At 49.2% G+C, this 27,976-nt stretch overlaps 11 protein-coding genes across 11 annotated transcripts; 7 read left to right on the top strand and 4 right to left on the bottom strand.

The window, feature by feature from the left end:
* Positions 1–845: 845 nt before the first annotated feature.
* Positions 846–1,508, top strand: FSUBG_10038 (caffeine-induced death 2; the record flags this gene model as incomplete). Its single annotated transcript, XM_036674576.1, has 2 exons — positions 846–912; positions 985–1,508. The coding sequence occupies 2 exons, from the start codon at positions 846–848 to the stop codon at positions 1,506–1,508; spliced, it is 591 nt and encodes a 196-aa protein (XP_036534469.1).
* An 879-nt stretch (positions 1,509–2,387) lies between these two features.
* Positions 2,388–4,961, top strand: FSUBG_10037 (acetyltransferase; the record flags this gene model as incomplete). The annotated part of the gene is made up of 3 exons (XM_036674575.1): positions 2,388–3,291; positions 3,341–4,453; positions 4,519–4,961. 3 exons carry the CDS (start codon positions 2,388–2,390, stop codon positions 4,959–4,961), a joined length of 2,460 nt encoding a protein of 819 aa, XP_036534468.1.
* A 1,076-nt stretch (positions 4,962–6,037) lies between these two features.
* FSUBG_10036 (sphingosine kinase) lies at positions 6,038–7,714 on the top strand (the record flags this gene model as incomplete). Its single annotated transcript, XM_036674574.1, has 4 exons — positions 6,038–6,119; positions 6,174–6,224; positions 6,289–7,295; positions 7,346–7,714. 4 exons carry the CDS (start codon positions 6,038–6,040, stop codon positions 7,712–7,714), a joined length of 1,509 nt encoding a protein of 502 aa, XP_036534467.1.
* A 693-nt stretch (positions 7,715–8,407) lies between these two features.
* Positions 8,408–9,575, top strand: FSUBG_10035 (uncharacterized protein; the record flags this gene model as incomplete). Its single annotated transcript, XM_036674573.1, has 2 exons — positions 8,408–8,493; positions 8,585–9,575. The coding sequence occupies 2 exons, from the start codon at positions 8,408–8,410 to the stop codon at positions 9,573–9,575; spliced, it is 1,077 nt and encodes a 358-aa protein (XP_036534466.1).
* A 744-nt stretch (positions 9,576–10,319) lies between these two features.
* FSUBG_10034 (uncharacterized protein) lies at positions 10,320–11,192 on the top strand (the record flags this gene model as incomplete). Its single annotated transcript, XM_036674572.1, has 2 exons — positions 10,320–10,429; positions 10,517–11,192. The coding sequence occupies 2 exons, from the start codon at positions 10,320–10,322 to the stop codon at positions 11,190–11,192; spliced, it is 786 nt and encodes a 261-aa protein (XP_036534465.1).
* A 1,433-nt stretch (positions 11,193–12,625) lies between these two features.
* On the bottom strand, positions 12,626–13,001 carry FSUBG_10033 (uncharacterized protein; the record flags this gene model as incomplete). Its single annotated transcript, XM_036674571.1, has 2 exons — positions 12,626–12,836; positions 12,901–13,001. 2 exons carry the CDS (start codon positions 12,999–13,001, stop codon positions 12,626–12,628), a joined length of 312 nt encoding a protein of 103 aa, XP_036534464.1.
* Positions 13,002–16,440: 3,439 nt separating this feature from the next.
* On the top strand, positions 16,441–17,535 carry FSUBG_10032 (poly A polymerase head domain protein; the record flags this gene model as incomplete). Its single annotated transcript, XM_036674570.1, has 1 exon — positions 16,441–17,535. The coding sequence occupies one exon, from the start codon at positions 16,441–16,443 to the stop codon at positions 17,533–17,535; it is 1,095 nt and encodes a 364-aa protein (XP_036534463.1).
* A 57-nt stretch (positions 17,536–17,592) lies between these two features.
* On the bottom strand, positions 17,593–19,336 carry FSUBG_10031 (histone-lysine n-methyltransferase H3 lysine-9 specific dim-5; the record flags this gene model as incomplete). Its single annotated transcript, XM_036674569.1, has 2 exons — positions 17,593–17,801; positions 18,151–19,336. 2 exons carry the CDS (start codon positions 19,334–19,336, stop codon positions 17,593–17,595), a joined length of 1,395 nt encoding a protein of 464 aa, XP_036534462.1.
* A 462-nt stretch (positions 19,337–19,798) lies between these two features.
* On the bottom strand, positions 19,799–20,943 carry FSUBG_10030 (histone-lysine n-methyltransferase H3 lysine-9 specific dim-5; the record flags this gene model as incomplete). The annotated part of the gene is made up of 3 exons (XM_036674568.1): positions 19,799–20,265; positions 20,321–20,834; positions 20,890–20,943. 3 exons carry the CDS (start codon positions 20,941–20,943, stop codon positions 19,799–19,801), a joined length of 1,035 nt encoding a protein of 344 aa, XP_036534461.1.
* Positions 20,944–22,747: 1,804 nt separating this feature from the next.
* Positions 22,748–23,750, top strand: FSUBG_10029 (uncharacterized protein; the record flags this gene model as incomplete). Its single annotated transcript, XM_036674566.1, has 3 exons — positions 22,748–22,750; positions 22,811–23,569; positions 23,628–23,750. The coding sequence occupies 3 exons, from the start codon at positions 22,748–22,750 to the stop codon at positions 23,748–23,750; spliced, it is 885 nt and encodes a 294-aa protein (XP_036534460.1).
* A 673-nt stretch (positions 23,751–24,423) lies between these two features.
* On the bottom strand, positions 24,424–27,504 carry FSUBG_10028 (Coatomer subunit beta; the record flags this gene model as incomplete). Its single annotated transcript, XM_036674565.1, has 4 exons — positions 24,424–24,572; positions 24,626–26,624; positions 26,680–27,100; positions 27,200–27,504. The coding sequence occupies 4 exons, from the start codon at positions 27,502–27,504 to the stop codon at positions 24,424–24,426; spliced, it is 2,874 nt and encodes a 957-aa protein (XP_036534459.1).
* Between the last annotated feature and the right edge of the window lie 472 nt (positions 27,505–27,976).

The following is a 27,976-nucleotide window of genomic DNA, read 5'->3' as shown; positions in this document are numbered from 1 at the left end:
AGCGTAGCGCGGCTCCATTCAGCGGTGGCTACTTGCTTCAGCGGGCAAAAAGTAATGCCGATTAGTTCGTCGTAGGTTGATTCAGAAGATGCAGACCCTGGATTTGAAGAGTGAAATTCTGTGTCTCCCCCTGAAAATGCCCCCCCCCCCCTTGGCGTCACACGTGTTCCTGGCCTCTAGCCTTGACCCGGGACGTGCATCAAGAGTTCAGCAATTAATTGCCCTCACTCAGCCTGTTTCAGCCCCATGAGCTAAATCAAAAGCCTGTCAGCTTGTTTCCAACAGAAACCACACAAGAAGGGAGGATAACTGTGAGAGTTGCGGATTCGAAGAAAGAGCTTCAGATACTTCTCGAGACTACGAGCAACCATAATTGAAACTAGCTTGAATTAGAATGTCTCGCATTCAAAGTCTAATCCCTCGTAAACTTTCTCTTGATATCATCATTGCCTGGGGGCTTCTGTCGTGCAGTGATGGATCGGGACTACCAGGATCAAGCTGGGGGATCTCTGCAAGGATCCAGTGGTCAGCGGAGTCAGCGTTTATCCGAACTTTCCGGATACAAGCAGCCGGACCTTAGCTCCGGCTAACTCTTTAGTTGCGTCACTGAAGTCGAGACGGAACCAACCATCACTCACGATATTTTTTTTCTTACGACTAACGCGACTCGACTCGACTCGACCCTGTTTCAGATCCGTTACGAGCCTCGTTTTTGACTTACTGCGCTAGCAACAATTTCGAATTTCTAATCAGCTGAACTTAAACATACGCCCATTCTGGCTGGGGTACTCTGGAAGGGTTCGCCGGACGCTCAGAAACAGAGCTCCTCGCGGCCAAAGAATACCATGACTCAACCATCTACACAACCTCAGCTTACTCCACAGTTCTGTTTCTCGTATGGCACTCTGCGAGGTATGTTCGAGTCAAAAGTACCGGCTGTTCGTATACCCGACTGACCGTTTTACTCTTTTCTTCTCTTTTCAGACTTTCTTCGACTTTCAAGATCTTCCATCGATGATTCAATCACACAGAATCTCAATGCACTTGTGACGCCGTCTCGATCCGGATTTGATCCCTCGTCCACATCGCAGCGCTTCCCAAGGCCAAACTCAAAACAGATTGATCCTCAGTCATGCTTAGATTTCAAGGAGAAAGTGCTATTTCCTTCATGGGAGACCCGGACTGAAGTCCTAAATTACTGCGCTCTCGTAGCGGCAAGCCCGGACCCTGATGACCCGGATCGAACCATTAGGGAGCTAGAGAAAGAACAAGACCGCGATAGAACAGTCGATGAACGATTAGATCCGTATTCCGGTAGATTCTTCCCACGTGAAGCACGTACCGAGCGCCTGGCTTCGCTTGTAAGACAAGAGAGAGGCGTGGAGGGTATCGTACGACAGAGAACGTGGGAGGTTGTACAGCAACGATGTGGGGGCGACCCTTACGAAAGCTGGGAGGACACAATCAGCAAATGGAGGAAGGCAGAGAACTCGAAAACGAATGTATAATTTATGATATCACGAAACGCCACTCAGATCCTCCAACGGCCATTGGAGTACGAAACCTGCAAGAGAAGGACTATAGGATAGAGCCTTGCTGTACGATATTAACGCCTTTTGTATAAAAGTAATCTAAAAACCCCAAAGAGCCCCTCTAATCTTGTGCTGATTTCCCTCAGTATCTTCACCATGAAGTGTAGAAGCAATAGAAACTCTTCATACAGTCATACTACCTAATCTTATGCCTAACTCAGCCAAATCTCTTCATCGTTTAGTACAGACGTCTAAAGTTTTAGTATCTCTGGGAGCATGCCCTAACTATGTTCCAGAAGATTATCCAGATGCCAAAATGGATTAGCCGTTTTAATGATAATTTCTCAATGAATTTTTACTCTCTGCGTAGTCTTGAGTTGTTCTCATAAATTATGAATTTATTTGTTGAATATCATATTCTCTGCCAACTCTCATGAGGCTTCCATGCTGTCATGGGTCCTAAACTGCCCCGCCAAAACCACCATCTCCTCATAACTCAGCAACCCACCACAGGCAGCCTCCGAGAAATTGCCGGTCTACCGTAGCAATTCCTGTCCACATCATTTCGAACCCAAGTCGTATGGTGCAGCGCCTTCAGCTTTACACGACATCTTCTCCACAATCGCCGGTCAGGGAAGCCGCCTCTTTACCCTTCATTGCCCTCCTGTCATCATCTCCTGGCGAGGTTTTTGTCTCGTCAAAGCTTCTCTGTACCGTTCCCCCCCCTCGCCCACGCACCCCTCATTCGATCCTGCTGGGAGCTTGTAATTCTCGCCGACAACGGACGCCGGCCACAATTAACTAGCTCACGACTTCTTTACGGTCCGAGGACTAGAACTGTTACCTATAATCACGATGCCGCAACCTCTTGCCTCCAAGGAGGCCTCGCTCTTCCGCTCCGTTATTCGATACTATGAGGACAAGCAATATAAGCGTGGTCTCAAGTCGGCCGAACTTATTCTCAAGAAGCATCCAAAACATGGAGACACCACTGCGATGAAGGCCTTGATTTTGAACTCCCAGGGCAAGACGGAAGAAGCCTTTGCATTGGGAAAGGAAGCCTTAACCATGGATATGAAGTCGCACATCTGCTGGCACGTGTATGGCCTGTTGCACCGGGCAAACAAGAATTTCGAGGAGGCCATCAAGGCGTACAAGTTTGCTCTGCGACTAGAGCCTGAGTCAGCACAAATTCAGCGCGATCTGGCTATTCTGCAAATCCAATGCCGCGACTATCAAGGATACATCCAAAGTCGAACCGCCATGCTCCAGGCCCGACCTCAAATACGCCAAAGCTGGACTGCGCTCGCCATTGCTCACCACCTTTCAGGAAACCCTGCTGAAGCCGAGAAGGTCATGAATACATATGAGGAAACCTTGAAGGCGAAGCCCTCGAAATTCGACAACGAGCACTCAGAAGCAATTATGTACAAGAACTCTCTAATTGCGGAGCAAGGAGACTACGAGCGTGCACTCGAGCATCTCAACACGGCTGCCAAGCAAAATCTCGATCGGTTGGCTGTCATGGAGGCTCGCGCCGAGTATCTTCACAAGTTGGACAAGAAGGAGGAAGCTGCGAAGGCCTACCGGGCTCTCCTTGACCGCAACTCGGAACACCCTGCATACTACCAGAAGCTCTTGGAGGTCATGGAGGTATCAGAGGACGATTCCAAGGCTCGCAAGGCTATCTATGACGAGTATGCGGAGAAGTTCCCTCGTTGCGATGCTGCACGCCGGTTGCCGCTGGACTTTTTGTCAGGTAAATCCGACCAAGACACTAGCCAGCCACCAGTATTAACTCATAATAGGTGATGACTTCAAGGAGGCTGCTGAGGCCTACTTGACGTTGATGCTTAACAAGGGAGTGCCATCGACCTTTGCTAACCTGAAGCATCTTTACTCCGACTCATTCAAGAAGGACACCCTCCGTGAACTCGCCGAGAACTATTTGAACTCGCAGGGTGCTGATTCGAAAAGTAAGGATAAAGGAGAAGCCGCAGCACTGTACTACCTCGCACAGCACTACAACTACCATCTCAGCCGCGACTTGGCAAAAGCCATGGAGTACGTCGAGAAGGCAATTGAAAAGGACCCCAAGAGCGTTGATTTTGCCATGACCAAGGCACGAATCATCAAGCATGGCGGAAACATACAAGAAGCCTCCAAGGCAATGGATCGAGCCAGGAAGCTCGATCTTAAGGATAGATACATCAACACAAAGGCAGCCAAGTACCAGCTTCGCAACAACGAAAACGACAAGGCTCTCAAGACAGTCGGCCTTTTCACTCGCGCAGAAACTGTTGGTGGTCCCTTGGCGGATCTTTTGGATATGCAGAGTGTCTGGTTCTTGACAGAAGACGGCGAGGCATATGTTCGACAAGGCAATGTTGCCCTTGCTCTCAAGCGATTCCAGCAAATCTTCAACATCTTCGAGGTGTGGCAGGAGGACCAGTTCGATTTCCACAGCTTCTCTCTGCGCAAGGGCCAGATCCGAGCCTACATCGACATGATGCGATGGGAAGACCATGTCCGTGATCATCCCTTTTTCTCAAGAGCTGCTCTGGACGCGATTGAAGTTTACCTCAAGTTGGCCGATAAGCCATCCGCAAATGGTGTCAATGGCGCCGACGGAGAGGACGCTGAGGATGCTCTAGCCAAGAAGAAGGCTGCCAAGAAGGCTAGAAAGGAGCAGCAACGCCTCGAAAAAGAGGCTGCCGAGTTACAAGCCAAGCAAGACCCCAACAAGGGCAAGGATAAGGATGGAGAAGTCAAGAAGCAGGACGACGATCCATTCGGACTGAAACTCGCCGAAACCACAGACCCTCTTGGGGATGCCATGAAGTTTGTTAACCCCTTACTACAATTCAGCCCCAAGAACATCAACGCCCAATTCGCTGGCTTCGAGGTCTATATGCGTCGCAGTAAGTTTAATACCATAGATTACCAAGTTTTTATCTATTTATTTACTAACCTGTTCCTCTATTAGAGAAGTACGTTCTCGCCTTACGCTGTCTCACAGCTGCCCTAGCACTTGACCCCAAGTCGCCCAGGGTGCATGAACATACTGTAGCGTTCGCTCAACTATTGAAGACTGCGACCGACATTGAGCCCAAGGCTCTAGAGGTGCTGCAGACTGAGTTCAAGGCCGTGGATCCTTCCACGGATCTCGTCAAGTTCAACGACGAGTTCCTTGCTGCCAACAAGGGTAGCCCTAGACACGCTCTCTCCGCCATCAAGGCACAGAGAGTACTGGACCAGGATAAGGCTAAGAGTGAGGAGGCCGTCTCTGGCATCTTGGATATCCCTGATGTGACCTATGAGGACGCCATCGAGGGTCTTCAGGTGCTCAAGGGCTGGAGGAGTTCCCAGGTGGAAGCATACAAGAAGGCGGCCCAGAAGAAATTCCCTGACGTGACGAGACTCGCATAAAGGGGCGTTTCTTACTTTCTTACTTGCTGATACTTAAAAAGTTTGTGGGGGTTCAGCACATGAGATGCTGATACTGAATGACATTGGCCATATAGATAGATGCATGTAACCGAGGCTGCGTTTCCGAGGTGTTCCAGTTCAGGTTAGAAAAAGGTTAAGGAAGGAAGGAAGGAAGGAAGGAAGGAAGGAGAAGGAAGGACAGTCTGGCGCAAGGAATGACTCCGAAGATGGCGGGGAAATGGAGTTTTGGGAACATGGGGAAAAGTTAAAGCATCCATCCATCGTGTAGAACAAGCATGCCGCTATCAGCCTCATTGGTCGAGTACATTGGCTAAACAAGAAGAAGCCATTTATCTCTGGGGAACTGAGATCTTGGTTACATCACAAGTGATGACAAATCTGAGGTAAGCCTCTAACTAAAGGCCAACAGTTCCTTGTGTCGAAGTCAAATCGACGTCTTCAAGATATCTCGTGGCTCCGCGGCCACCGAATACTACAGCTAGTGTGGAGTTGGTGACTAGGTATCTCTGGCTGTCTTACCGCGGCACCGCCTGGCACTGACAATAGCCCTGCCGAGTCTCACACTCCACCACGTCAGGGACTCAGGCACTGTTGGCACTCACTACTGGTTCTAGCTGTCAGCTGCCAGCAGGTGCCCGCCCATCGCGAATGCAAGCATTTACAGGGGCTTTAGGTCAGTAATCTCGGATGCGACCCCCCGCAGATCAACAGCCTAGGTTCAACGGGCATCCGCGTAATCCGATTGATCCTAAGAAGAAATTCCTTGCGGAAACATTCTAAAACACATGCTCGTTATCAGAGGCTTTGGATTTTGGTCTTTCCTTTCCTTTTTATGTCACCAGAGCGAGCTGTCCCAGTCCTTCATTTTCTCGATTTTCTTTTTCAAATCTGTTGCTTCTTTCTGTACGCGATCAATTAATCATAATCGCGACGATCGAACTACCTAACCCTTGCACTTTGCCCCTTAGCGTTTTAAGGTGTTCGATATAAACCACAATCGATAAGCTCATTGCTAGCTGACATCAGCTTTAATGAACACGGAAATTGATCGAAAAATGGACCAAGGCGTTGGAATGTTGCTCCTCTTGGAGGATAAGAAGAAGTTGACCATTGGAATCGAAGAACTGGAGCTCAACGGTGCGATCCTTTGGAGAAGACAATCACACCAAGTCCTCGACTGATCATTGACAGACCCTGTTGCAAACAAGTCAACTCGCTCCTCATGTGCTCCTTTCTCTGGCAGTAAGCATTCAGAACTGTGATTTGAGATAATAAGGAAATACCTACTGATCATGCTTCTCTACAGAACCCGCTCCCAACAATAGCATACCCTTCTACAACGTGCTCTGGGCTGAGCTCTCCAACAACCAAATCATAATCGACTACGCCCATCACGCTTCGAAGACATTGATCAAACCTAAGAAATGGGTTTTTACACTTGCCAAGGACGACGCGTCGACCAGTGGTACACCAGCCGAGATCTTCGTCAAGACCCTCATGACACGCGCCTACGGTGATGCGCAGTCTCAGAAACGCGCATACGTGCTGATCAACCCAAACTCCGGTCCCGGCGGTGCTATCAAGCAGTGGGAGACCGAGGTGAAACCGCTCTTCCAGGCCGCAAAGATGCAGATTGACCCTGTGATATTGAAGCACGGTGGAGAAGCCGTTGAACTGGCGCAAAACGCCGACTTGTCCAAATACGATACTATCATGGCATGTTCCGGTGATGGAACGCCACACGAGATTTTCAACGGTCTTGCTAAGCGACCTGATGCTGCTAGAGCGCTTTCTACGATGCCTGTCAGCCATATCCCTTGTGGATCAGGAAATGCATTTTCTTGCAACTTGTACGGATCTCATCGACCCTCTTTCGCTGCCCTTGCCATCATCAAGGGTGTCGTGACCCCGATGGATTTGGTGTCAGTCACTAGTGGCCACAACCGCATTATTTCGTTCCTGTCCCAGACGCTCGGCCTCATTGCCGAATGTGATCTTGGCACAGAGCACATGCGATGGATGGGCAGTGCGCGTTTCGAGGTTGGTGTCGTTCAGCGCATGTTCAAGAAGAAGTGTTATCCCTTTGACCTGGCTGTCAAGGTGGAGATCGAAGATAAGGGCGATGTCAAGGCTCATTACAAGCATCACGCGAGCTCTACGAGCCTGAATCATCTTGCTAAGAAGCTTGATGTAGACCCCGTAGCTGAAGATGCAGGTTTGCCGCCCTTGAAGTATGGCACGATCCAGGATGATCTCCCTGAAGGATGGGAGTTGATTCCCTATGACAAGGTTGGCACATTCTACGCCGGTAACGTGAGTAGTCAAAGTAACCCTTGCATTTGGAACATTACTGACTGCCATAGATGGCTTATATGTCACCCGATGCTCCCTTCTTCGCTGCCTCACTCATCTCGGATGGTTTGATGGACCTCGTCACTATCGATGGTGACTTGCCTTTCTTAACGGCTATCAAGGTCCTTCTCGATGTTGAAGCTGAGAAACTGTTTGACAACCCTCATGTCACCTACAAGAAGATCTCAGCTTACCGCATCATTCCTCGAGATCAAGAGGATGGCTATATCAGCATCGATGGTGAGAAGTGCCCATTCGGACCTTTCCAGGCCGAGATCCACCAGGGCCTTGGGCGAGTCATCTCCAAGTCTGGCAAGTATGAGGCCGCGGGACCCAAGAATTGGGACAAGGTGACACTAGCCGACCGCATTCATGGATGAGAAGATAAAATGAAAGCGGATGTATGACGTGTTGGAATTGCTGGAGGTGGCTAGGGAAGCAGATGGGAAGAAAGGCTTTCTAGCGATAATGATACCCACGTAAAAGGATGTGCACATAGCAAGACTTTTAGAAGTAGCACTTTTTAATTCAGTAATTTGGTTTTGATTAGAGATTTGCTTGAGCCACCGATCTGTACCTAGTAAGTAGCTCTTCTCTTTTTCGGTATAAGAAAGATTGATACTGTGCGTAGCGTCCTGCATTTGGGTCTTCGGTGTGACAAGGGAGGAGAGAAAATACCTAGCTAGATTGGTCTTTCTACCTACCTAGTACTTGCCTAGATAGCCTTGTCCTTACTCACGTGAAATAATAACAACCCCTGGTTATTCAAGGCACAACCAAGTCCTTTGGCTTTTCACCCTCATCATTGTGATAAGTCGAGACTGGCGCAGGAACCAACAGTGGATCGCGGGGTCCTTGAGAACTACCCCACTGTCAACCTCCGGTCTTCACAGCAACCGACTTCATTCATCCTCTATTGTAGTCGATGACACTCTGTTCTTCGCACTGCCAACAAGGCTCTCAGTTCTTTAACCTCGAGGCCTAGCGCATTGAGTTTTCAATCGGAGTTCTTTTCTGACATCGACGGCAGCTCATTTGTGCACGATATGGTTCGTCGAGGTCGAGGTAACAGGATGCCATCAGGCCCCTGGGGGAGATTGAGACCTGTCGAGCAGGATCCGCTCCAAAGTATTGGTCTTCCTTCTAAGGGTGATGACAGGTGTGTATTAGACGGTCAATATCATCTATTAACATGCGAGATTGATCATTTCCCACAAGACAAGAGAGACAGACAGGCTGACCAGAGACAGCTTACTCAACCCCAAGACCCAGGAGTGGTATTATAATCAGATCATTTCACGTTTCCTTGCTTTCTGCACAGAAGCTGGTGATAAGGACTCAATTATACGGAGTTTCGAAGCTTTAGATATAAGAGCAGTCGATCCAAGTCCTGCAACACCATATACCAGACCTCCACCTGGATACAGACCGTCTTCCACGGCAACTTCTGCTGCAGCGTCGTCTTCAACACTAGCCCCTGAAATTTCAGCTACAAATGCTAGTTTCCCCCCCCAAACTCCTGACTCAGATCCCGCTAATGCTGCCCCGTCCTCTGCTCTGAGTGGCACTCTGAAAGCCCTCCGTTCTATCATACCGTCTAGTGGACCATCAACTTCTATGTTGGCAGCTATCGAGGATCCTGACAATACTAAATCTCTGCAGGATGTCCTAATGGCACTGAGAAAGCTTCGGGAGGGCTTGGTGGCTACGAAAAGAGCCGATCTCTTTTCGATCCAAGCATACATCTTCTCTATCCGCCTGTCCATTCTCGCCAAGCATCCTGAATCATATCACCCGGCTATTCTACACCTTCTCCGATACGTGGCTGTATGGACACCCATGGTTCATAGTGAGATCGAAGAAATTGCCGGTTATTTCATGCTGGATGCCGCATGTCGGCGTAGGGACCTGACCGAGGCATACTTCATCAGACAAGACTTCAACATCAGGAACAAGAAACTGGACCGGATACTCAAGGCGCTGGCACACGACGACTATGTCTCATGGCAGTTCTCGAAGAAGCAAGTCAGCCGACACTGCTTAAAGCTGATGGAGTGGGCCGACGACGATTTGAGACTTCACACCCTCAAATGCTTTTCAAGGTCGTACTTCAACGTGGACCTGCCCTTCTTGGAGTTTGCTACTGGTCGCAAGTGGGATGAACTGAAAGAGAAGGACAAGGTTGGATGGGAACTTGGCGATGAAGAGAAAGTCACGATTCGGAAAGTAAGAGCCAAGTAAAAGTCTTATCCCACCTCAGCGTTGGCTCTTTGCTCTTTGCTCTTTATCTTTGCTCGGCAGCTGGTGGCAGGGGCGAGCAGTGTCTGGTTTGAGGAACCCACTTATAACTCTTGCCGTGCCTTCAATTCTAGCGCACAGCGTTTCTTTTCACGATATCACTCTTCTATTGAAGCTTCGGCATCTACTGCCGTTCTTGAATAGGTTACCTCACTGAATAATGGATATCAACCAGCAGATTATCACCATGGCCTCATGTACACCTTTAGCGAAGATCTGGCAAGGTTCTCTGCTCCCTAATAAGGCATATTCTGATAAAGGCGACCCAATGGAGACCCTGATGGACTGAGTAAAAGATTGACAAGTTTCATACTCGGTGCCGCCTTACCTAGGTACTGATGAATGAGCAGTGCCGACCCGGTGCCTGTAGGCTGTGTTTGTTTTCTTCCACCAACCTGACCTAGCAACCACAACTCAACATCACGAACTCACTTGGCGACGAAGGTATTTTGGAAATAAAAGCAGAATGCAGAATTACAATGTACTGACATTATTTCGACTTTAGTCAACTTGAACATCGCTGCGAGCGATGGCTAGCAACATCAAACTACACCTTGCTTCACACCAAGACTCTGCTCTCTTCACCTTCTCTGCATCACTTGCAAAGCGAAAGCGCACTTGACTGAATTCCCTGTTGATACTCACACACCCCACTTCTTAGGCAAAACAACTCCTCCTGGCATCGCCATGGCGCCTCCGCGAAAGAAACCCCGTACCCGTGTTGGTCCTAAGGAGGACCCTGCCGATGAGCAGTCTGCTGGCATTCTGACGGACTATCGCACCTCCTGGCTTCTTAAGTATGCGCTTCTCTTTCGCCTCAAGCTTAGAGGCGAATCAAATCTTGCGCTGGGGAATAAGAGTCGCTGACCTATATGCATGCACAGGAATGATGAGCAGCTAGTCGAGCTCAAGGTGAAAGGCGAAACTTTCCAAGTTGCCAAGAACGTCCTGACCAAAAACTCGGAGTACTTCGAAAGCTGCCTCAACGGTCGCTTTGCCGAGGCCAAGAAGGGAGGTGTTGAATTCAACGACGAGGACATCGAACCGCGATACCTAGGTCTCTACATTGGGGTCGCCTACAGTCACTCCTCTATTGTACCACATGCGCATCCCCGTCCTGCCCAGAATCCCGAGGCAGCACCTATAAAGACTCCTATGCGAGACTATGTCGAAGTCTACAAGCTGTGCGACCGCTTCATCAGCCCCAACATGGGTGAATTCATTGGCCGCTGCATTGACGTCGCCATCGGCAATGGGCACCGCGCCCTCTACCGTACTGAGGCCGACCAAGGGACGCAGAAACTACTCATGCGCGACTTTGCCGATGGCTACGAGGCCCTTAACATGCAGCACGGCTCCCAGGTGGAGATTGGCGACCGGATGATCACCTACTTTTGCGAGGGGGTCAGCTACAAGGCTTGGATTGAGACCATGGAGGACCTTCGTGATCGTCCCAAGTTCATTTGCCATGTTTCTCGCGGCTTCGCGACCAAGCTCCAGGAGCTTCAGGCCGGCCGCAAACTCAAACGCAAGGAGTGGGCTGGTCCTGGCATTGCCTAGGATGACAGCCTTGACAAGGAGAGAAGAAGAGGACGAGCCTCTTCGGAAAGAAATTTATGGCTATCCGAGATGCAGAAAGATTCTGGCGACGAAGAATACCCCATTGCTGATATGATATGATAATGAATGATGCCATGGGTGATGATGATGCCATGAGTGATGGTATTTGGAACTATTGCGAAGGATGCATGTAGATGTAGCGTGACCAGTCGCTAGTAAGCAGGTGAAATGAGACTCCTCAAGAACATTTCATGGTAACATATCCCGCGAAAAGCTCAATTAGTATCGCCGTACTTGGCTCTGCAGAGCTTCATGGTCAGTGGTCGAGATGTATCTCATGATTGAACAACATCGGGGCCTCGCATAAGTAGATTGGCGAGCCGGTAAGGGATGTGATTGGTGTGCCTTATTTTTAAACTCAAACCTCACATTTGACTAATAAGTAGTTAGGTAGTTTGCTTTCTGGTTGATTTTCAGTTTACATGCTGTTTTTATTGCTTGTTTATTGTTTGTTCACTCGCAGAATCTTTAGGCCCATCCCTGACACACTCTCTTATACAGATTTATCCAACCACTTCCGCGGCAATAAACCAACTCTCTTATCCATTGAACTGAGTGAGGTATTTCTCGGCTTAAAACTCAATAGCCTTGCCAAGGCGAAAAAGTCTTCTCGTATCATCGTCGCATGAAATCGCGGAAGATGACCACCGGGATAAACGAGGACGTAATGGACATCAATTACCGCGTAATGGCAACGTCAGAGACAAAGTCCTCGGAAGTGTTCCTCTGAGCTGATAGGGGTTCTTCGGGCCAGGGACCGGCTAAGTCGTCGGGAGTGGGGCGTTCGGGGGTGCTGATGGTTGAGGGATCGGTCGGGGCTCATTAGCCGCCGGGAAACCTCGGCCTGTGATCCAGCGAGGCTCATGACGTTTTGGGTTGAGTTGAATGTGAAAATTCAAGGCGTGAGCATGTGGGACTGGGCGAACGACACACAAAACAGGTAATCGAGGAAGAACAACAATAAGATGAGGTGTGTAAATGAGAGAATGGTTGTGACCTGTAAGGTAAGATGGGATATTTCTATACCCAAGTAGTGTATTGTAGTGTAGTGTAGTCCTTTCATATAGCAAATCCGTCGCTAGGTCGTGAGATAAATGTTGGACTCTGATGAAAGCCAACCAGGTGAATTGTCCTTTCAAACAATAATCCCAAGCAAGATGGTATTCCTTTAAACGCCGGTCCAATGCAGTATTTCAAGGCTTGAGGTGGTCGTGAAAGCCGTACCAGTAAACTCCGACACATCTCCGGGGGAGGTGAGGTATCGGCGTCGCTTCAAGCCTGTGAATTGAGAGAAGGGCGTTGTAAAGCCCGACTTTGGTGTTTTTTCTTTCTTTCTTTCTGTTTTTCTTTGTTTCGTCCTTGGATGAATTCATTTATCGTTTCTCGTAATATTGAACGGCCTTTTCGAGTTCGTCGAGACTTGATCGATCACCGTACATGTTCATGAGAGCCTCATTTCGCTCTCGGTATGCGGCATTCTCGCGCTCCATGGCTTCCATCTGAGCGATGCGTCGTCTTTGGGCCATTTCGAGTGATAGCTTTGCTCCGTAACCAATAGCCACAACAGCCGCGACGGGCTTGGCCCTGTAATTGATGGTCAGCATTCAATCCAGTGGGTGTCGTGTGACACTGAGTATATGACACTTACAGCTTTCCAAAGGACATTCTCTTCTGGGGACGAAGGTGAGGAACAATGTTGGGATGGATACGGGCGGCAGTGGAAAAGGTTTGTCGAGGAACACGCATCATGGTGAAGGAGGAAGAGGAGGAGAAGAAGGTTGGTTGGTTGTATGAAGGGTTGTGTCTGTTTAGGACTCGGCAAGGGTTGGCAGGTAAGGCAAGGTAAGTTAAATGTAACTCGGTAATAGTAAACCGTACTTGAACTAGTCTAATGATGGGAGGAGGAAGCAGGAAAACGGTTGGGGGGAGAATAGAGCGGACGAGAGTTATTATAAGTTGTCTCTCCTGATAATTGTTTCAAGTGAGAAATGTGTACCTTATTCTATATGTGTTGCTACGTCGAGTGTAGTGCAGTGCAGTGCATCTCCGGCTAACGAGAACCCCGGACTTGGACAATAGGTACCTTGACGAACTGGGGTCATGATCGAACGACAAGACGCCCTTGGGATGGCGGCGATGGGCGATACCCAGAGAGACTCGAGCCTTGAAGTTCAGACACAGGGCAGTGGAAGCAGTGGGGCGGGGGTGTGAGTGCGCCCCCGCAGAGTGCATAGCAGGCAGAGAGAGGAGCGGCACAGAAGCCGAACAGCGATCAGGTGCCTGCCCTGGAGCCCGACTAAACCTGCCTCTACAGAAGGGGACCTTGGGGAATGATCTCCCTGTAGAAAATGCCCAAAAGCGTAAAGGTACACGCTCTGATGGTGAAGTGGGGAAAGCTGTGGATGGAGCGGGAGTGGGCGTTTAGTGTTAGCGTGTGGCACGATGCGGGATGAGCTTGAATTGAGGCGGGGTCGGGAAGGATTGTATTGGTCGGAGTCTTTTGGTCTTGTTCTCTTTTACTGGCTTGTGCCTCTGTAAAGAGAATTGATGTGTTGTTGATTCTTTGACCGACAAGATTGAGGCCTACTGAGCATAAGCAGGCAGAGGATGGAATTGCTGGAATAAGGAGAGTATTAACGATAAGTTCACAATGAAGCCATTCTCGGCTGGAGTCGGGTCTCACATTTTCGTCGTCGTCGTCACTGTCACTTTCTGGCATCTGCCCCAGATCCAATCTTTTTATTCCACTGAAAAACATTCGACCAAGGTAAAGCTCCCACCAAACAACGGCACCTATCCACGGCCAACAGTGGGGGCATGCTCTCTAGTCTCACCACCATGACCTCACCATGGCCTTTCTTGGGGGTTGAGTGGCCTGGTCATTTTTCCAATACTGAGATCCATCCATTGTCGTCCCCTAATGGTATCTAATGCCGGCTCTTGGGTGAAATCTCCTGTTTTTCTTCTTCCCATGGCTGGGATCTATTGCTGAGTTGCAGTTGACCCTCTCCCCGATTTTAGTGGCACCACATTCAATGTCTCGTGCATCTTGCATCTGCATCTGTTGCACATCTCTACCTCGCCCCGTCTCTAACAATGCTTCATTCTCACACCACCAGACACAGACACGGCGAGACATGCGTTTCTTCTGTTTTCTTTCCCCCCCCTATTTGCGTTTCTGTATTGCACCCTTTCGGTCACTGTCCGCTTTCCCCGCATCTCTTGTTCACCTTGGCATCAGATTGTGTCTCGTGTTACAGCACGGCCGGATACAGGAACACGTAGTTAGCTGAAGACGCGTCTCTTGGACTGCTGCTGCAGAAACTGTCCAACGTTAGAACATGGCGCCTGCGCATACAACCCCTTTGAGTAAAGCAGCGTTTCCCCGCGTCTTCCATTTCACGCGTTACATACAGCCAGCACTTGGCTAAATGCATACCTACTATGATCCGCCAATCATACAAATCGGACCCCTCTAGATCTTCGTCTTGCTGCTTAGGCATTCACAACTGACTGCTCAGTCCGCTAGGTAGTTATAGCAGAGAACCAGGCCAGATAACAAAAGCTCCTTGCAGCAAAATGTAACAGACCAAATACTGTACTCCTCTTTTGCGCCGTATCCGCATTTATTCATTTGCATTGTGTGTGTCCCGTCCCTTTGCTTGCAACACTTTCAGCCTCATTCGGCTCTGCATCCGTTATGGAGAATTCAAGGGTCCAGCTAGGCTCCATCCACCACAGCCTAGACAATTACCGGCTCCACGCAAGGTCATGGCCCAGTTCCTCTCGGCAACAGCTTCATCTTTCAGGCGTGATATTTTCATTCCCACAGTCACATCGTGAAGCTTCTGGATATCAAGACATCGGCTCTTTCTGACCATCTTGTGATAATCTGGCAAGCACACACTGTAACCCCGCGTTGCAGATCAACATTACATATCCACTAAGACCGTACCTTTGAACCTTTCTCATTGGCTGATTTACAGACCATCCCCCACGGTGTGTGTGAACTCACGGACGCCATCATTTCATGGATTCAAGGCCCATTTCAGTTTGTGTGAAATGTCATTTGCGGTGAGAAAACAGCTTGCATATTCTCTTTTCTTCTCTGAAACGGAGGTTTCGCAACCGAGCGAACGTCTATCTCCATAATCCGGACCGGCAGTTACATGCTTCTTCCCGGCATGATTGAGATCAAGACGGCCCGGTTACTATGCAGCAACTGAGCAAACGGCCCTTAGATTTTGAGGCGAGCGGCTTCGAGTTTCAATGGGAAGGGAGACATCCTCGAGCAAGCGCTTCACTCTTCGCTTCAATCCCAACGCATCAAGGTCGTAACAGTCTGGGTTGCAGCATAAAGGCAGTTTAGGGATCAAGGTGAACGGGGGTTTGACCAACAAGACCCAAGCTCAAGGAGACATTGGTCAGATATAGATCACCGAGTGGACAAGAACGGGCACGTAGTCCATGATCATCTCGTACTTGCATATTCTTATCCCACGGGTATAACCCAAATTGTCAGCACACCAAGCACATACGACCATAGGTAGTGGAAAATACGGGATCCCGTCTGCTCTCCCATAGTCAAGCCACTAACCGGCGGATTAGTAGTTGGGTCGGTGACGACCAGCGAATCCCCGCTGTTGTATGTTTTTTGCTGTTTATATCTACTAATTTTGTTTGAAGATTGCTTTCAACTGTTAGCCACATCGTGGAGAGCGAGGAGTGTGCTTCTGTAACATTTGCTTGAGACCTGACTAGGAAGGCTGCGAAAGCTGGCCCATGTGACTCTGACTCATCTACCCAATTCCATGCCATCACCTCTAAACAGCTTTCATGGAACCTTCGGGTAAAACGGTTGAAGATGAAACAAAGTCAGACGTTCTGGACCAGGCGCATATCGACAAACAGAAATCTTGACCAGTTTGCTGATTCGTTGCAATGTCTTCGTCAAAACTGGCTCCCGGACGAGCAACAACGATAGATTTGTTACCAGCCGAAGAACTACTCCGCCATCTTCTGCTTGGGTGTCGACAACAGTTGGTGACTCAAGAATTGGAGATATGGATAACTGGTGGTTGGGTGAGAGATCGACTTCTGGGAATCCCATGTTCCGACTTAGACATCGCTCTTAGTACCATGACTGGTGTGCAATTCGGCAGTCTTCTGACGGAGTTCCTCAAGCAGAATGAAGCCTCTTACCGGCAGCGAGCCTTGGATTTGGGGATCGAGTTCAAGCAGTTTAATGGCTTTCATTCAACTAAAAAGAACCTCGACAAGTCAAAAAAAACTAGAAACTGCTGTTGGAAGGATCTTCGGCTTAGACCTAGATCTTGTCAACTTGCGCAAGGAGGTCTACGACGATAATTGCCGTACTCCAGAAATGGAGTTTGGCACCGCTGAGGAAGATGCTTTCAGACGTGATGCAACTGCAAATGCCCTGTTCTTTGACCTGCAAAACCGAAAGGTTGCCGACTTTACTCGCAGAGGCCTGGATGATCTGTATGCTGGCATAATGCGGACACCACTCGAGCCGAGGCAGACCTTTCTCGACGATCCCTTGCGCGTGCTACGTCTCATTCGCATAGGCAGTAAACTCGGTTTCACTCTTGATCCCGAAGCTCTGAGCTGCATCAAAGAGCACGAAATTCACGCTGCTCTTGACGAGAAGGTCAGCCGAGAGAGAGTTGGGATCGAGGTCTCTAAGACGATCAAGAACCGGAATCCCGAGCTATCCTTTTCCTTAACCCACAAGACCGATCTTTATGGAACTGTCTTCCTGTCGTTGCGCTCTCCTCTGCATGAGCCCCTTCGTCATCTCCTCCCCCAGGAACCCGAAAGGCCATGGCCACCCACTTGGTCTCGGGCAATCAACGCTATCACGATGTTAGCGCAGGATCCAGCAAGAGATTTTTGGTCTTTGATGGAATCGGAGAAACAAAAAGACATGCTTTGGGCGATGGTCGCCTATACTCCGTTGGCAGGGCTGAATACCAAGGATCATAAGCTTGCCGTTGACGAAGCTATAAATGCCCCGAGGGGCACCAGGCAACTTTACAAGCTTATCGAATCGTCTCTAGGGAACTTGGAATCTATTCGATCCACCACGGAACTGGTTGTCAGCTCTACTCCATCCCGGGGCACAATAGGGATGAGGATCCGAAGATGGGGAGTCTTATGGGGCCTACAGGTTCTTTTCTCGGCTCTTGGAGGGATAGTATACTTGAGGCCACAACCGGAATCTCCAGACTCGAGCCAGGAGGAAATAGATAAAGTTTTATAGAGACACGAAGCCCTGCTCTCATTTGCCCAGAAACAGGGGCTGGATTCGGTTTCGTCACTAAGGCCAATCCTGGATGGAAACGCCATAAAAAAGGCTCTTGGGGTCAAGCAGGGAGGGAAATTCCTTGCCAGAGCGATCGAAGGCCTGCTTGAATGGCAACTTGATCATGAGGAGGCAGACGAAGCAGCAGCCGAGGCATGGCTTCTTGGCCAGAGGGATAAACTTGGCCTTCCAATAGCTGAAAGCAAATGAATTCCTCAGCTCGGCTATACGACTCATAGGGTACACCTTTCCAGTAACCTGCAAGTTACTCTCTGACCGCCTTGTAGCTTGAATTCCACAAAGAGCATGGCCCGGCCCTGGACAGAAGTTGAAAAGGAGGAGAGAAGGGTTGTTGGGAACTCAAGTCTTGCCCTGAACCAATACGTTTGAGACTTGCGACTGTCAAATAACATCATAAACGAAGGAAGTACAAAATATCTAAACCGATCTACCTTTTGTGCCTATTTAATGGTGTCCTCTCAAACTCAACATCTCATAAACGCATCAGCCTATCCTCTGCATAGCCTAGAAAACACTTGGTTGGCCTATAAACATCATCACACTGGCCAATACCTCCAAGATATCCCACCTCTTGATAAACCTCTTCCTCCGACATGTCTAGCTGATCTCGAGGATAGAAGAACTCGCCATTGACAACCTCGTCTATTTCCTGTAGAGAGTATTTGCGTAACCAATTGTCCCAGACTCGATCCCAGACCAGGTTCGTCTCGATGGTACTTGTTTGCAAACAGCCTTCTCGCCACATCATCTTGTAGTTGAGAAGCACGGCAGTAAGAAACTCGGTCGCAGTTCGAGTGGAACCGAGTTTCCAAGATTTTGAGCGAGATGTCTTTTGCTGGCGCCATATTTCGCACCAGACGAGAAAGCGTAGGATGAGCTGGCTAGGAGCCCACTGCTTCATGTCTTCTGTTTCAGGGAGGATGTATCCGTGAATAGCATCAACCCTCGCTGCTGTCTTGACCCCAAACATGAGACCCTGGAACACTGGCTGAACTGCAGCCAAAGCTCGAATGAATTGGCGATCAGATAGTGTGAAGCCTAGCAAGTTGTACCATTCGATAAAATGAGAAAATGCAACTCGGACAGGGGGAGAATCTACGAAAGACATTATCTCTAGGGCCTTAGGCCTCTTGGCCTTGCTGTCCTCAGGGGCAAAGAGCTTCGTGACCATGGCATTAGCAAAGTCGTGAAAGTATACATCGGCATGCAATCCTTGAGAGCTTTTCGGGCAGTTCCCGAGGTAGATAGTGGGGTTTGTGAAGATGATGAATTCGTAGTCGCACTGCTCTTTGTTGCACCAGTTGACGGATGGATTTCCTCTCCCTCTGTCAAATTGGCCACGAATCAAGCCCCGACGCATAAGTCGTGAGCGGCGGAGACAGCGAGAGACCTGCCTAGTGTGAATACCACCCGAACCGTTGTACGGAGTGTTTTCGCACACACGGAGTAGATACTTGAGGCATACTTCTGCGCTAAGCCAGCCTTTGGTGGCTTTCTTCTCTTTGACAGGCTGAGATCTGCCTCGGTGGGTTTCCATGATGCTTGAGATACAGCCAGGAGGCGGCCCCTGAAGGTCGACTGGAGGTTCGTTGATGCTGCCATCATTCTCCGGTTGTCGAGACCCATCGTGGTGGTCATTTGGGGCATCCGATGAGACGGGATCTGGGTTAACACAAGTGGACGATGGAGATGAAGAAACAACAGGAACGGGACTTGATAGGTTACTTGTGTGCTCCATGATTGAACACAGAAATGGATTTGAAAATATCAACGATAAGGGGGAAATAAAGCGAGAGAGTCGCGAAATCTCGGGCATGGATGAAAAGCTTATATGAACGAACACCATTTCTCAACGTTCACTTCGGGTAACTTGTGACTGTTCATTCAATACCCAATACGAAACGAAAGTCTGCAAAGAATTGTCCCTAGCTCATCTCAAAGAACAACGGGGAACAAAGAACGCGGATATGTTCACAAAGGACCTGAGCCTGGTCAGCCCCTGGGTCACTCCTGTGTATCAAAGAACAAGGAGACAGCCAGATATAGAAACTGGCGCAAAATGTGACATGTTATTTTCATGTTTAAGTGAACTCAAGGGGAGGCGAGTCCCTGCCAGAAGCTTGGAGTATGATTAGATTAAAGTCTGACTTGCATTCAGATACCTCCCTTGCAAGGAGGTTCATTTGGCTGTTAAAAACCGTCACCACAAGAACTTCCTGCACTTCTTGCTTCCGCATAGACAACGAGTCATATGATCGATGTCGCCACCTGATTCCTCTCCCTCGTGTGAAACCCCATCAACATAGTCAAATGTGAGCTCTTCACCCTCAGGTATGTCCTTGATTGCGAACAAGGCAAGATCGTGAATATGCTTGTCAGCGTGGTCACCCACGCGCGCAAAGATCCGCATGTTGGGGTCGCATGAATGATTGACGAATCGCGTCGGGCCAGACATGAATTCACCGTCTACTTCAAGGGATGGACCCTTCAACCGATGGTCGAATGACTCGGGGTCTGTGAATTTGTCGAGAGCAAATAGGTAAACATCCTTACGTTGGGAAATAGCAGACTGTGAGCGCCGTCGATCTGCTTCATTTGATGTAATGATCTCACCGAGATATCGGTCGACGAACTGGCCCTTCTTAATCGACACGGGAGATCTCACTCCTATTTATTTTGGTTAGTGAATTGTTTGTTCGTCAAGGATGAGAATGACGCTCACCCCATCCGCGGTCTGGGGTACGGAATATCTCCAAAGGAATCGTTCTGCCACGTTCGACGACGCGATTCGGGCAGTCCATACTACAGGAGCAGCTTTGGTGGCACTCGTAGATAGGCATCTTTGAACTATGGAACTTGGAGCGCAAGAGACCGGCCTTTGCCCCGTGGGAGTGGTAAGCATATGCTATCCTCCGAGGTTTTGGTGTGGTTCTCTCTATCCTGTCACCAAAGGCATCCAACTCCTCTTCATCGCTAGAATCGCCGTCTTCTAAATCGGCGAGACAGTGACAACTTGTGTATTGGCACTCCGAGTCCTTGGCGCAGGAGCAGCCGCTGCGGAAGCTATCACCAGCTTGCTCAACTCCTTTACCAAGGACGACGTTGTTTATGAACCTAAAGTCATCGGGGAGTACCTCATCGTCTTGTTCGTTAACAACTGTCACTGGGAGTGTTGAATGGGTCGGAAAAGCGCGAATCTGACACCAGTGACAAGTATTGCGCTCTACTTCATAGCCCTGCAAGTTGGATTAGTCATAGCTACAACTGACATGAGATTGGGTGAGTACATACCTCTTTGCCGTGGAAGTAGAAATGGCGTTCTGTGGCTTTTAGCATCGTAGCCATGTTGATTGTGCAGTGTTGTCAGAGAGGATCGGTTGTTTGTTTTTGGCTCAGAGACGGTGTGTGACGCTGCGTTGATGGTGAGAAATCAAGACCAAGAGAAATGAAAGATGGAAACATGTATTATTAAAAGAAATTAGGAATAATTGTCTGAGAAGAGTACTTAAAAAGAACTCAGATCATTCATGCTCTGTCTGGTGTACAGCAAAGATCCATTGTCGAGCTTGAAGAGTTAGAGCCCACCCACGGTGAAGCGCTGAATCTGAGTTAGTTAGTTGGTAGGTGCCTGTCAAGTAAAAGCCACATGCTGATTGGCCCCTGTTTCGGTGAATGTCAAGGTGAGTACCATGGATGTTTTGTAACTGGACTGTAGTATAGAAAAACCTCAGGAGGATTCTCTCTTGTAAAAATAAAATACTGACTTGTCTTGGACGTTAAAAGGCCTTGTCTAGAGAGTTGATCGAGATTCTCTTGATCTGTGAATTGACAAGTAGTCAAGATTAGGTAGATGGCGGTGTTTCACAATAAACAAGGGCATTCCTGGCCATGGCCTTGATGTTGCATATGAGAAGCACGAGATCTATAATACAAGGTCGTCATTAGTATTTATATCAGTACGTAGGTAATCAATCAGTCTGGGAACCAACCCCTCCCTGCCTGGTCTGCTCATACAAAACCCCACCAACGAGACTCAACTTGGTGGTGATACCTCCAGTGACCGATGGCAGTACATAGGTACCTTACCTATAGTTAGTAGGTAGACTGAGCCACTGATGGACGGGATTATCCTGTGATAACAAGTACATCGAGGCATATACCAAGCTCTCCATCACACTGTGTGCTGATATCATACTACATAAAAGGCCGCGTCTCCCCCGGGCTCTATGACTGACGACTTGAGCTTAATCTTTCGTCACATTGACCAACATCTAACTATCTCCCTATATCGATCCATCCCTGCTGGGCCATGCAATCAATCAATGATCAGGCAATTCATTGATTGACTGGATCAGACAGAACAAGCAATTGAATGCAACTCATGTCAATTGACATTTCACCCCTCTCACCTCTTTTACTCGACCAAGATTCAACTTGATCACCTAACTAAACCAATAAAAGATTGACCAACAACAAAACTTCTTCTTTTTCTTCGTCTTCGTCTTAGTCTTGTTCCTTTTTTTAGGCTCTAAGTTTGTCCCGCTTTTACGCCCTCCCTCCCCCTGCCCCTGCCCGGTCTGCTCTAGCCTGGTCGGGTCTGTCCAGGCTGTGACTTTTGGTGGGAGAGCCCCCAAAAGAAAGATTCGATAGGTTCGGCGGGCTCCAGAAGCAACGCAAAGCAAAGCAAAGCCCAGCCAACAAACAGACTCGGCTCCCGTTTGTAACCATTCACATCATACGCATACGCACACACATACACATACACATCCATTACTTCCATATATACATACATAATACTTAGTACATCCTTCATCTTCTTTCTGCGCCTCCTTCGTGCGTCCATCTCCTCAGTGTTCATCTCCATCTCCTCTTTCGTTCGTTCGTTCAGTCAGTCACTCAGTCAGTCAATCACTCAACTGCGACATCTTCTACACCCGCCAAATACACCACGCTACATACACTACACTAACTATACCTACACTGCACTGGCCGTCCCATCTGATCTGATCTGATCTGATCGATCTGCGACCTTACTTTGGCCAGCGATGGCTAGTCACTAAAGTTGGGATCCTCATTCCTTAACAAGACCTACCTTCAATCCACAGGTCAACGGCGATCGTCGCCCTCCGCCCCTTGTAGCGTAGCAAACATGGTCCGGCTCTTCTCTGCTTGCAACATAAACATATCATCACCTCTAACATTCCACTTCTAGGGCTGCTGCCTCTCTCGTTCTTCTGGTCCCAACTCTCCCTACCCAGGTGGCGCACCAAACGCTTCGTCCCGCGCTATCAATCCTCCCCCACTCGCACTCCCAGAAGCTGCTCAACCGCAAATCCCCGCCGAAAGACGTCGCCAGCACCGTCGTAGTAATCGTCCCCTGGATCAGCATATCGATAAGCCTTTGCGACGACACGAGTGGACTTCGCGCGATCGCACATGGACCAAGAGCGAGCTGGTAAAGGAACGAACTGCCTTCTTCGATACAAGAGTCACCGGCAGGCCCGAGATATGGCAGACTATTCATGCGGCGCTGGCCGTCTTGTGGGATCCAGCGGGCCAGGACGTGCAAGATGACGGTTCCAATGGCCTTGCGACGGCTCAGATTATTCTGTCCGCTGCTGAGATCTCTCTCCCGACTGGCAACCTCTCCAATGGCGTCTACGACTCCCTAGGAAACTACTATCAATTGCCGGAATGGGTTGTTTGCGATCCGCTGAATGTGCAGGAGGATCGAGAAGACGGCGCAAAGAGCAATCTCTCAAATGCTGGCGACGACACAGCAGCGGATGAAGAACTGAGTGACGAAGAGATGGAGGGTAAGAAACAAGAAAAGGGCAAAGAGGTAGACGATGCCCAAGAGTCAGTCAAACTACGAGCCAGGCTCAGTGAGAACGGCCAAGATATCAACGTCACCATATATGAGTCGGACACTGTTCGTAGTGTAGCCAAAAAGATTGCTCTCGAGGCTGGCGTAAGTACAATACCTTGCTGATTCTCTGGCGACCAAACAGAATGCTGACAACACCTAGCTTGCATCAACCAAGAAGATCAGAATAGCATACATGGGTAAGATTCTTAAGGACAATCTGTCTCTCACGGCACAAAACTGGCAGACTGGCCATGTCGTCAATGCCCTTGTCTTTGACATTTGATTGTGCCCCACCGCTATCATCCCAACGCCAGACACCAAGCAAACTGGCCCCTGAACTTTTGTCTTAGCCAAAACCCTTCACCCTCATCGTCAACTTATCTCAATGGCAGCTTTGCCTTTTATTGATCCGCTACGGTCGGCCACTCTTGGACAATACCCTATATCGTTTATGCTGCCTTTACCACGTCTGTGTCTTTTGGAGTTTGTGGATGCTGCTGGTCTAGCGATGATTTCCCCAACACTTATATTCTTCTCATATCCCCTTGTGTCGAGATTGATTTTGGATACTATTAACAGCCGTTGTCCTTACTATACACATGTATATAAGCCCAACAAGGCACTCGACAGGGCACCAACAAAAGTTCGGCAATGCCCTCGCTAATATCACTTTTCCCTGTTCTGAACGAGAAAGCCGGGCTATTTAACCACACTTCGTGATAGCCACTGGCTCTGACTGTGATCCTGTATGAAACCATGTGCCTTTGTAATCAACGTCTACCTAAAGCTGCTTACAATGAACTCTACCAGGGACCCATCGCACAGCCTTTTGGTGGGAAAACACCCATTATCATGCTCCGACCCTGACTCCGCTCCAACCATCGTCATGAATCGTGCAACGCTGAGACAACCCTTCTCGTAATTAGATTCAGGTGTTTGTACGTATATCAGCTGACCTAGGCCGTGGACCCGATCTTGTTAAGTCCCTTCAAAGAGCCCAAGCTCAGCGCCAAGCCCTGTGATCGACTTCTTATTCTGACGAAACCAGTGATGGGTCCATCCTCGCCCTCCTTCTCAATGCTCAGGTTAGCGAGAGCATCCTCGCCTAAGTCCATGGTTAGCATAATCCAACAATTACCAGAGAATAGAATAACTTACCAAACACACTCCTCGCGTAAAGGTTGGCGCTCAAGAATTGACAGTCACCCTTGAGACTGGCCTCTGGTGTCAGGCAGTTCATATTTGTGCAGGCCATAAGCTGGTCGAGGAAGTCACGTAGCGACTTAGCCTTAGAGTTGATGTTGACCTTGTTCTCCCACTCGAATTCAGTCCACATAGTGCGGAATTGAGTCTCTGTACAAGTGGCGGGCTGGATGTAGTCCATGATGTCGACGTGTAGGTCGTTAAGAATAACGACATTAGTATCAGTAGAGTGAGCACCGTCATACACGACGTTACCAAAGATAACACCAGTGTCTGTTGATGAAACCTTGATTGTGCATTGCACGTTGTGGAAGTCATGAGGGCCCAGGTTCTGTGTAGTAGGTCGCTCGACAACCTTGAGGTCACCAAGCGTGGCGAACTCGACTGAGAGGTTTTGAAGTGTCTCTGTCGTCTGGTTGACAAGAAGGACGTCGAGAACAATATCGAACTGGTGAACCTTCACATATGCTTCAGCATATACGGGGTCCGAGAACCCGGTCAACTGAACCACACGGCTAAGCTTGGAAGACAGGTCTTCAGCGGTGCCCTCACCACCAGTCGCCCTCTCCAGATCCACCTCGATCTCATCGAGGCCTTCAGTGGTGTTTTTCTTGGCTAGTTGTCGAATTTGGACAACATCATCAACCTGCACAGCAGTCTTAGCCTTCTCGAAAGCCTCCTTGGCGGCTCGCTTCTTTTCCTCCACCTGGACCATGGCTCGGAAGGCCTTGCGGGTATCATCCAACCAAACGGTCTCAAGCTCCTTCTTCTTCTCAAACTCGGCCAATGAGCGTACACATGACATGATTCGGTCTACAGAGTCCTCATCGATGGGAGCCTTGACAAACTGAGACTGTCCGACTCGGATGATAGAAATCATAATCAGCATGGCCTCAGCCCGGAGAGCATTAGTTCGAGCCTTATCCGAGGAAATCTCATGATGCCGCATGACAAGCTTGACGAGAGTAGATGACAGAACAGTAGCCAGATAGTAGTCTCCATCGAGAATGAGTTGTCGCAGAGGAGGCTTCTGGGCAGTCTTGACAGCCTCCAACTTGGCAGCTGCTGAAGACTGGCTGGTAAGAGCAGTCTCGGTAGCATATGTGCCATCAGCCAGGACCTTGCGGGAGCCAGATGGTGCGGCCGGCTTCGATGCTCCGTTGATGTGATCATCGGTCTGCTCCTCAGTATCGTGGGAATCCAGTAGCCGTTGCTCCGATGCGAGAATGGGCATTTCACCAAGGCTAGCTCGTATCCTCTTCCAAGCCTCTCGAATGTCCTTCTCTTCGAGAGAGTACTCACCAATGATCCACATGATGCCACGGTACACCTTGCCAGCTCGGACCTCACCCAGGGTGGAGACAAGACGCTCAATAATGGTAGTGCGCAGATTGGGGAACTTTTCAACAACTTCCTTGACAAAGTTGATAACGTCGACAGCGGAAGCGTTGTTGAAGTCGGCAATAAAATCCATAAGCAGCTCCACGACGCTCGCTGCGACCTCGGAAAACTTGATGGCGCATTGGTGAATAGAGTGGATAAGGAGAGATCGGTACTCGGTATTCTTCTCGTATTCCTGGTCGACTGTCTTGGAGAGTTCCTTCTTGAGTAAGAGGACAACCTCCTCAACATTCTTGCTAGATACCATCTCAAGGGCGAGACCAAGAGCCTTTCGTCGGACGTCGATATCGGTACTGGACAGAACTCGGAGGATCTCCATGGTCAGGTCATCAAGAACACCCTCGTTCTTCTTGCGCAATTGATCAACTCGGTCAAGAACGATCAGCTTGACATTGTTATCGGCTTCCTTGATGCTCAGCTCAATGAACTTGGCGGCGGCAGCCTTGACTGCAACAGGATTGTTGGTTAAAGCAGTAAGAGATGAGGCAGCTTCGTATACGACAGTTGAAGCGCCAGCTTCTAGCAGGTCAAAGATCAATCGCAGATAACGTGCCTATCAAACAGTCAGTGGCTATTCAACCTCCTCCGTGAGTAATTATCGGACAAACCTTGTTCTGGGAATTCTGAACCGCATCCTTGCGAATGAACTCAAGTTCGACAAGCTGAAGAAGCTCCTCTGCATTGGGAATGCCTTCAAAAACGGAACTAAGGTAAACGAGGGCAGCATCATGGTCAATGCTAACAAGAGCGGCAAAGCCATTCCTTCGGCAAACACCGTCACTCTCTCCCTCGAGGAAAGTCGAAATGAGTTCGGAGGCATCTGGAATCAGGGAGGGCGAGTGCAAGAAAATGGAGGCGATGGCAAAAACGGCGTTTTTTCGGACGTAGGCATGTCGGTGCTCGAGACAAGATCGTGCTGAAGAGAGGAGAGGTTCAATGAGCTCGGCTTCCCTCAACTTGCAAAGGAAGCGCAGGGTGTTTCCTCGAATGTATTCGTTGGGATGTTGAAGGTCGTTTCGGATACCGTTACTACGGACGCATTGTCAGCAAAAGCCCATCGCAGCGATCAAATATCATGGCATATAAGTAGTAGTAGTAGTAGTAGTAGTGCTAAGGGCGTAGCCGTACCAAACTAGAATCATCTCCTGTTTGAGCTTGCCGCTGCTGTCAAGCTTGGGGCATATTTCGTAGTAGAAGTAAAGAAGCTTCTTGAGAGGCTTATACTTTGAAGGCATGACGAAACGAATAATGTGCATTAGAAGACTGGGCATAGGATCGCCATTGAGCATGATGGTCAAGATGCGCTTCATAGTCTCGACCTTGGTCTCATCGGTGCCCTTCTCGAGCTGCATGCGCAGATCGGAAACGGTGGGGACGTCGGCCGCATTGTCCTGGTGAACGAGACTGTACGCATTCTCAAGAAAGCCAGACATCTTGAAGAGTGTCGCCAGTTGCTGGCCGAGAAAGTTGGTGGGAGTGGTTGTTGTAGATGGGACGTGGCTCTTAGGGGGACGTTTGGAGGTGGATTAGAGGTAAGGTGGTGTCGACTTCGGCGGTGGGGAGGCTCAGCTCAGGGGTTCAAGCTGCTTTAGAGCTTTAATTGTCAGAACGAGTAGCAGAATCCGCCTTGGCCATTCGCTGAATTGTATCTGGCGCGCAATCGCTAACAGCTTTTACCAGAATCCCCTGTGGTAATTTGGACCAGCTCTGGACGGCATCAACTTCAAGAAGATCTGTCCTGCCAGCGATGTCGAACAGGTGGCACTAAGCGACTTGATGTGAGGGACGCTGTCACGTGATACAACAAGGGGTGTTTGGTACTTTGAGGCTACCCATTCAATGTTGAGTTCTATATCCTTGACTGAACATTGAGGGCGGTAATCCTTAGAAAAGAAGCCTTCAGAA

The sequence above is a fragment of the Fusarium subglutinans genome (genome assembly GCF_013396075.1).
Source record: "Fusarium subglutinans strain NRRL 66333 chromosome Unknown NRRL66333_c0000166, whole genome shotgun sequence".
NCBI classification, from domain to species: domain Eukaryota; kingdom Fungi; phylum Ascomycota; class Sordariomycetes; order Hypocreales; family Nectriaceae; genus Fusarium; species Fusarium subglutinans.
The sequence above is the reverse complement of the archived record's forward strand: the minus strand, read 5'-3'. Positions and strand labels throughout refer to the sequence as shown.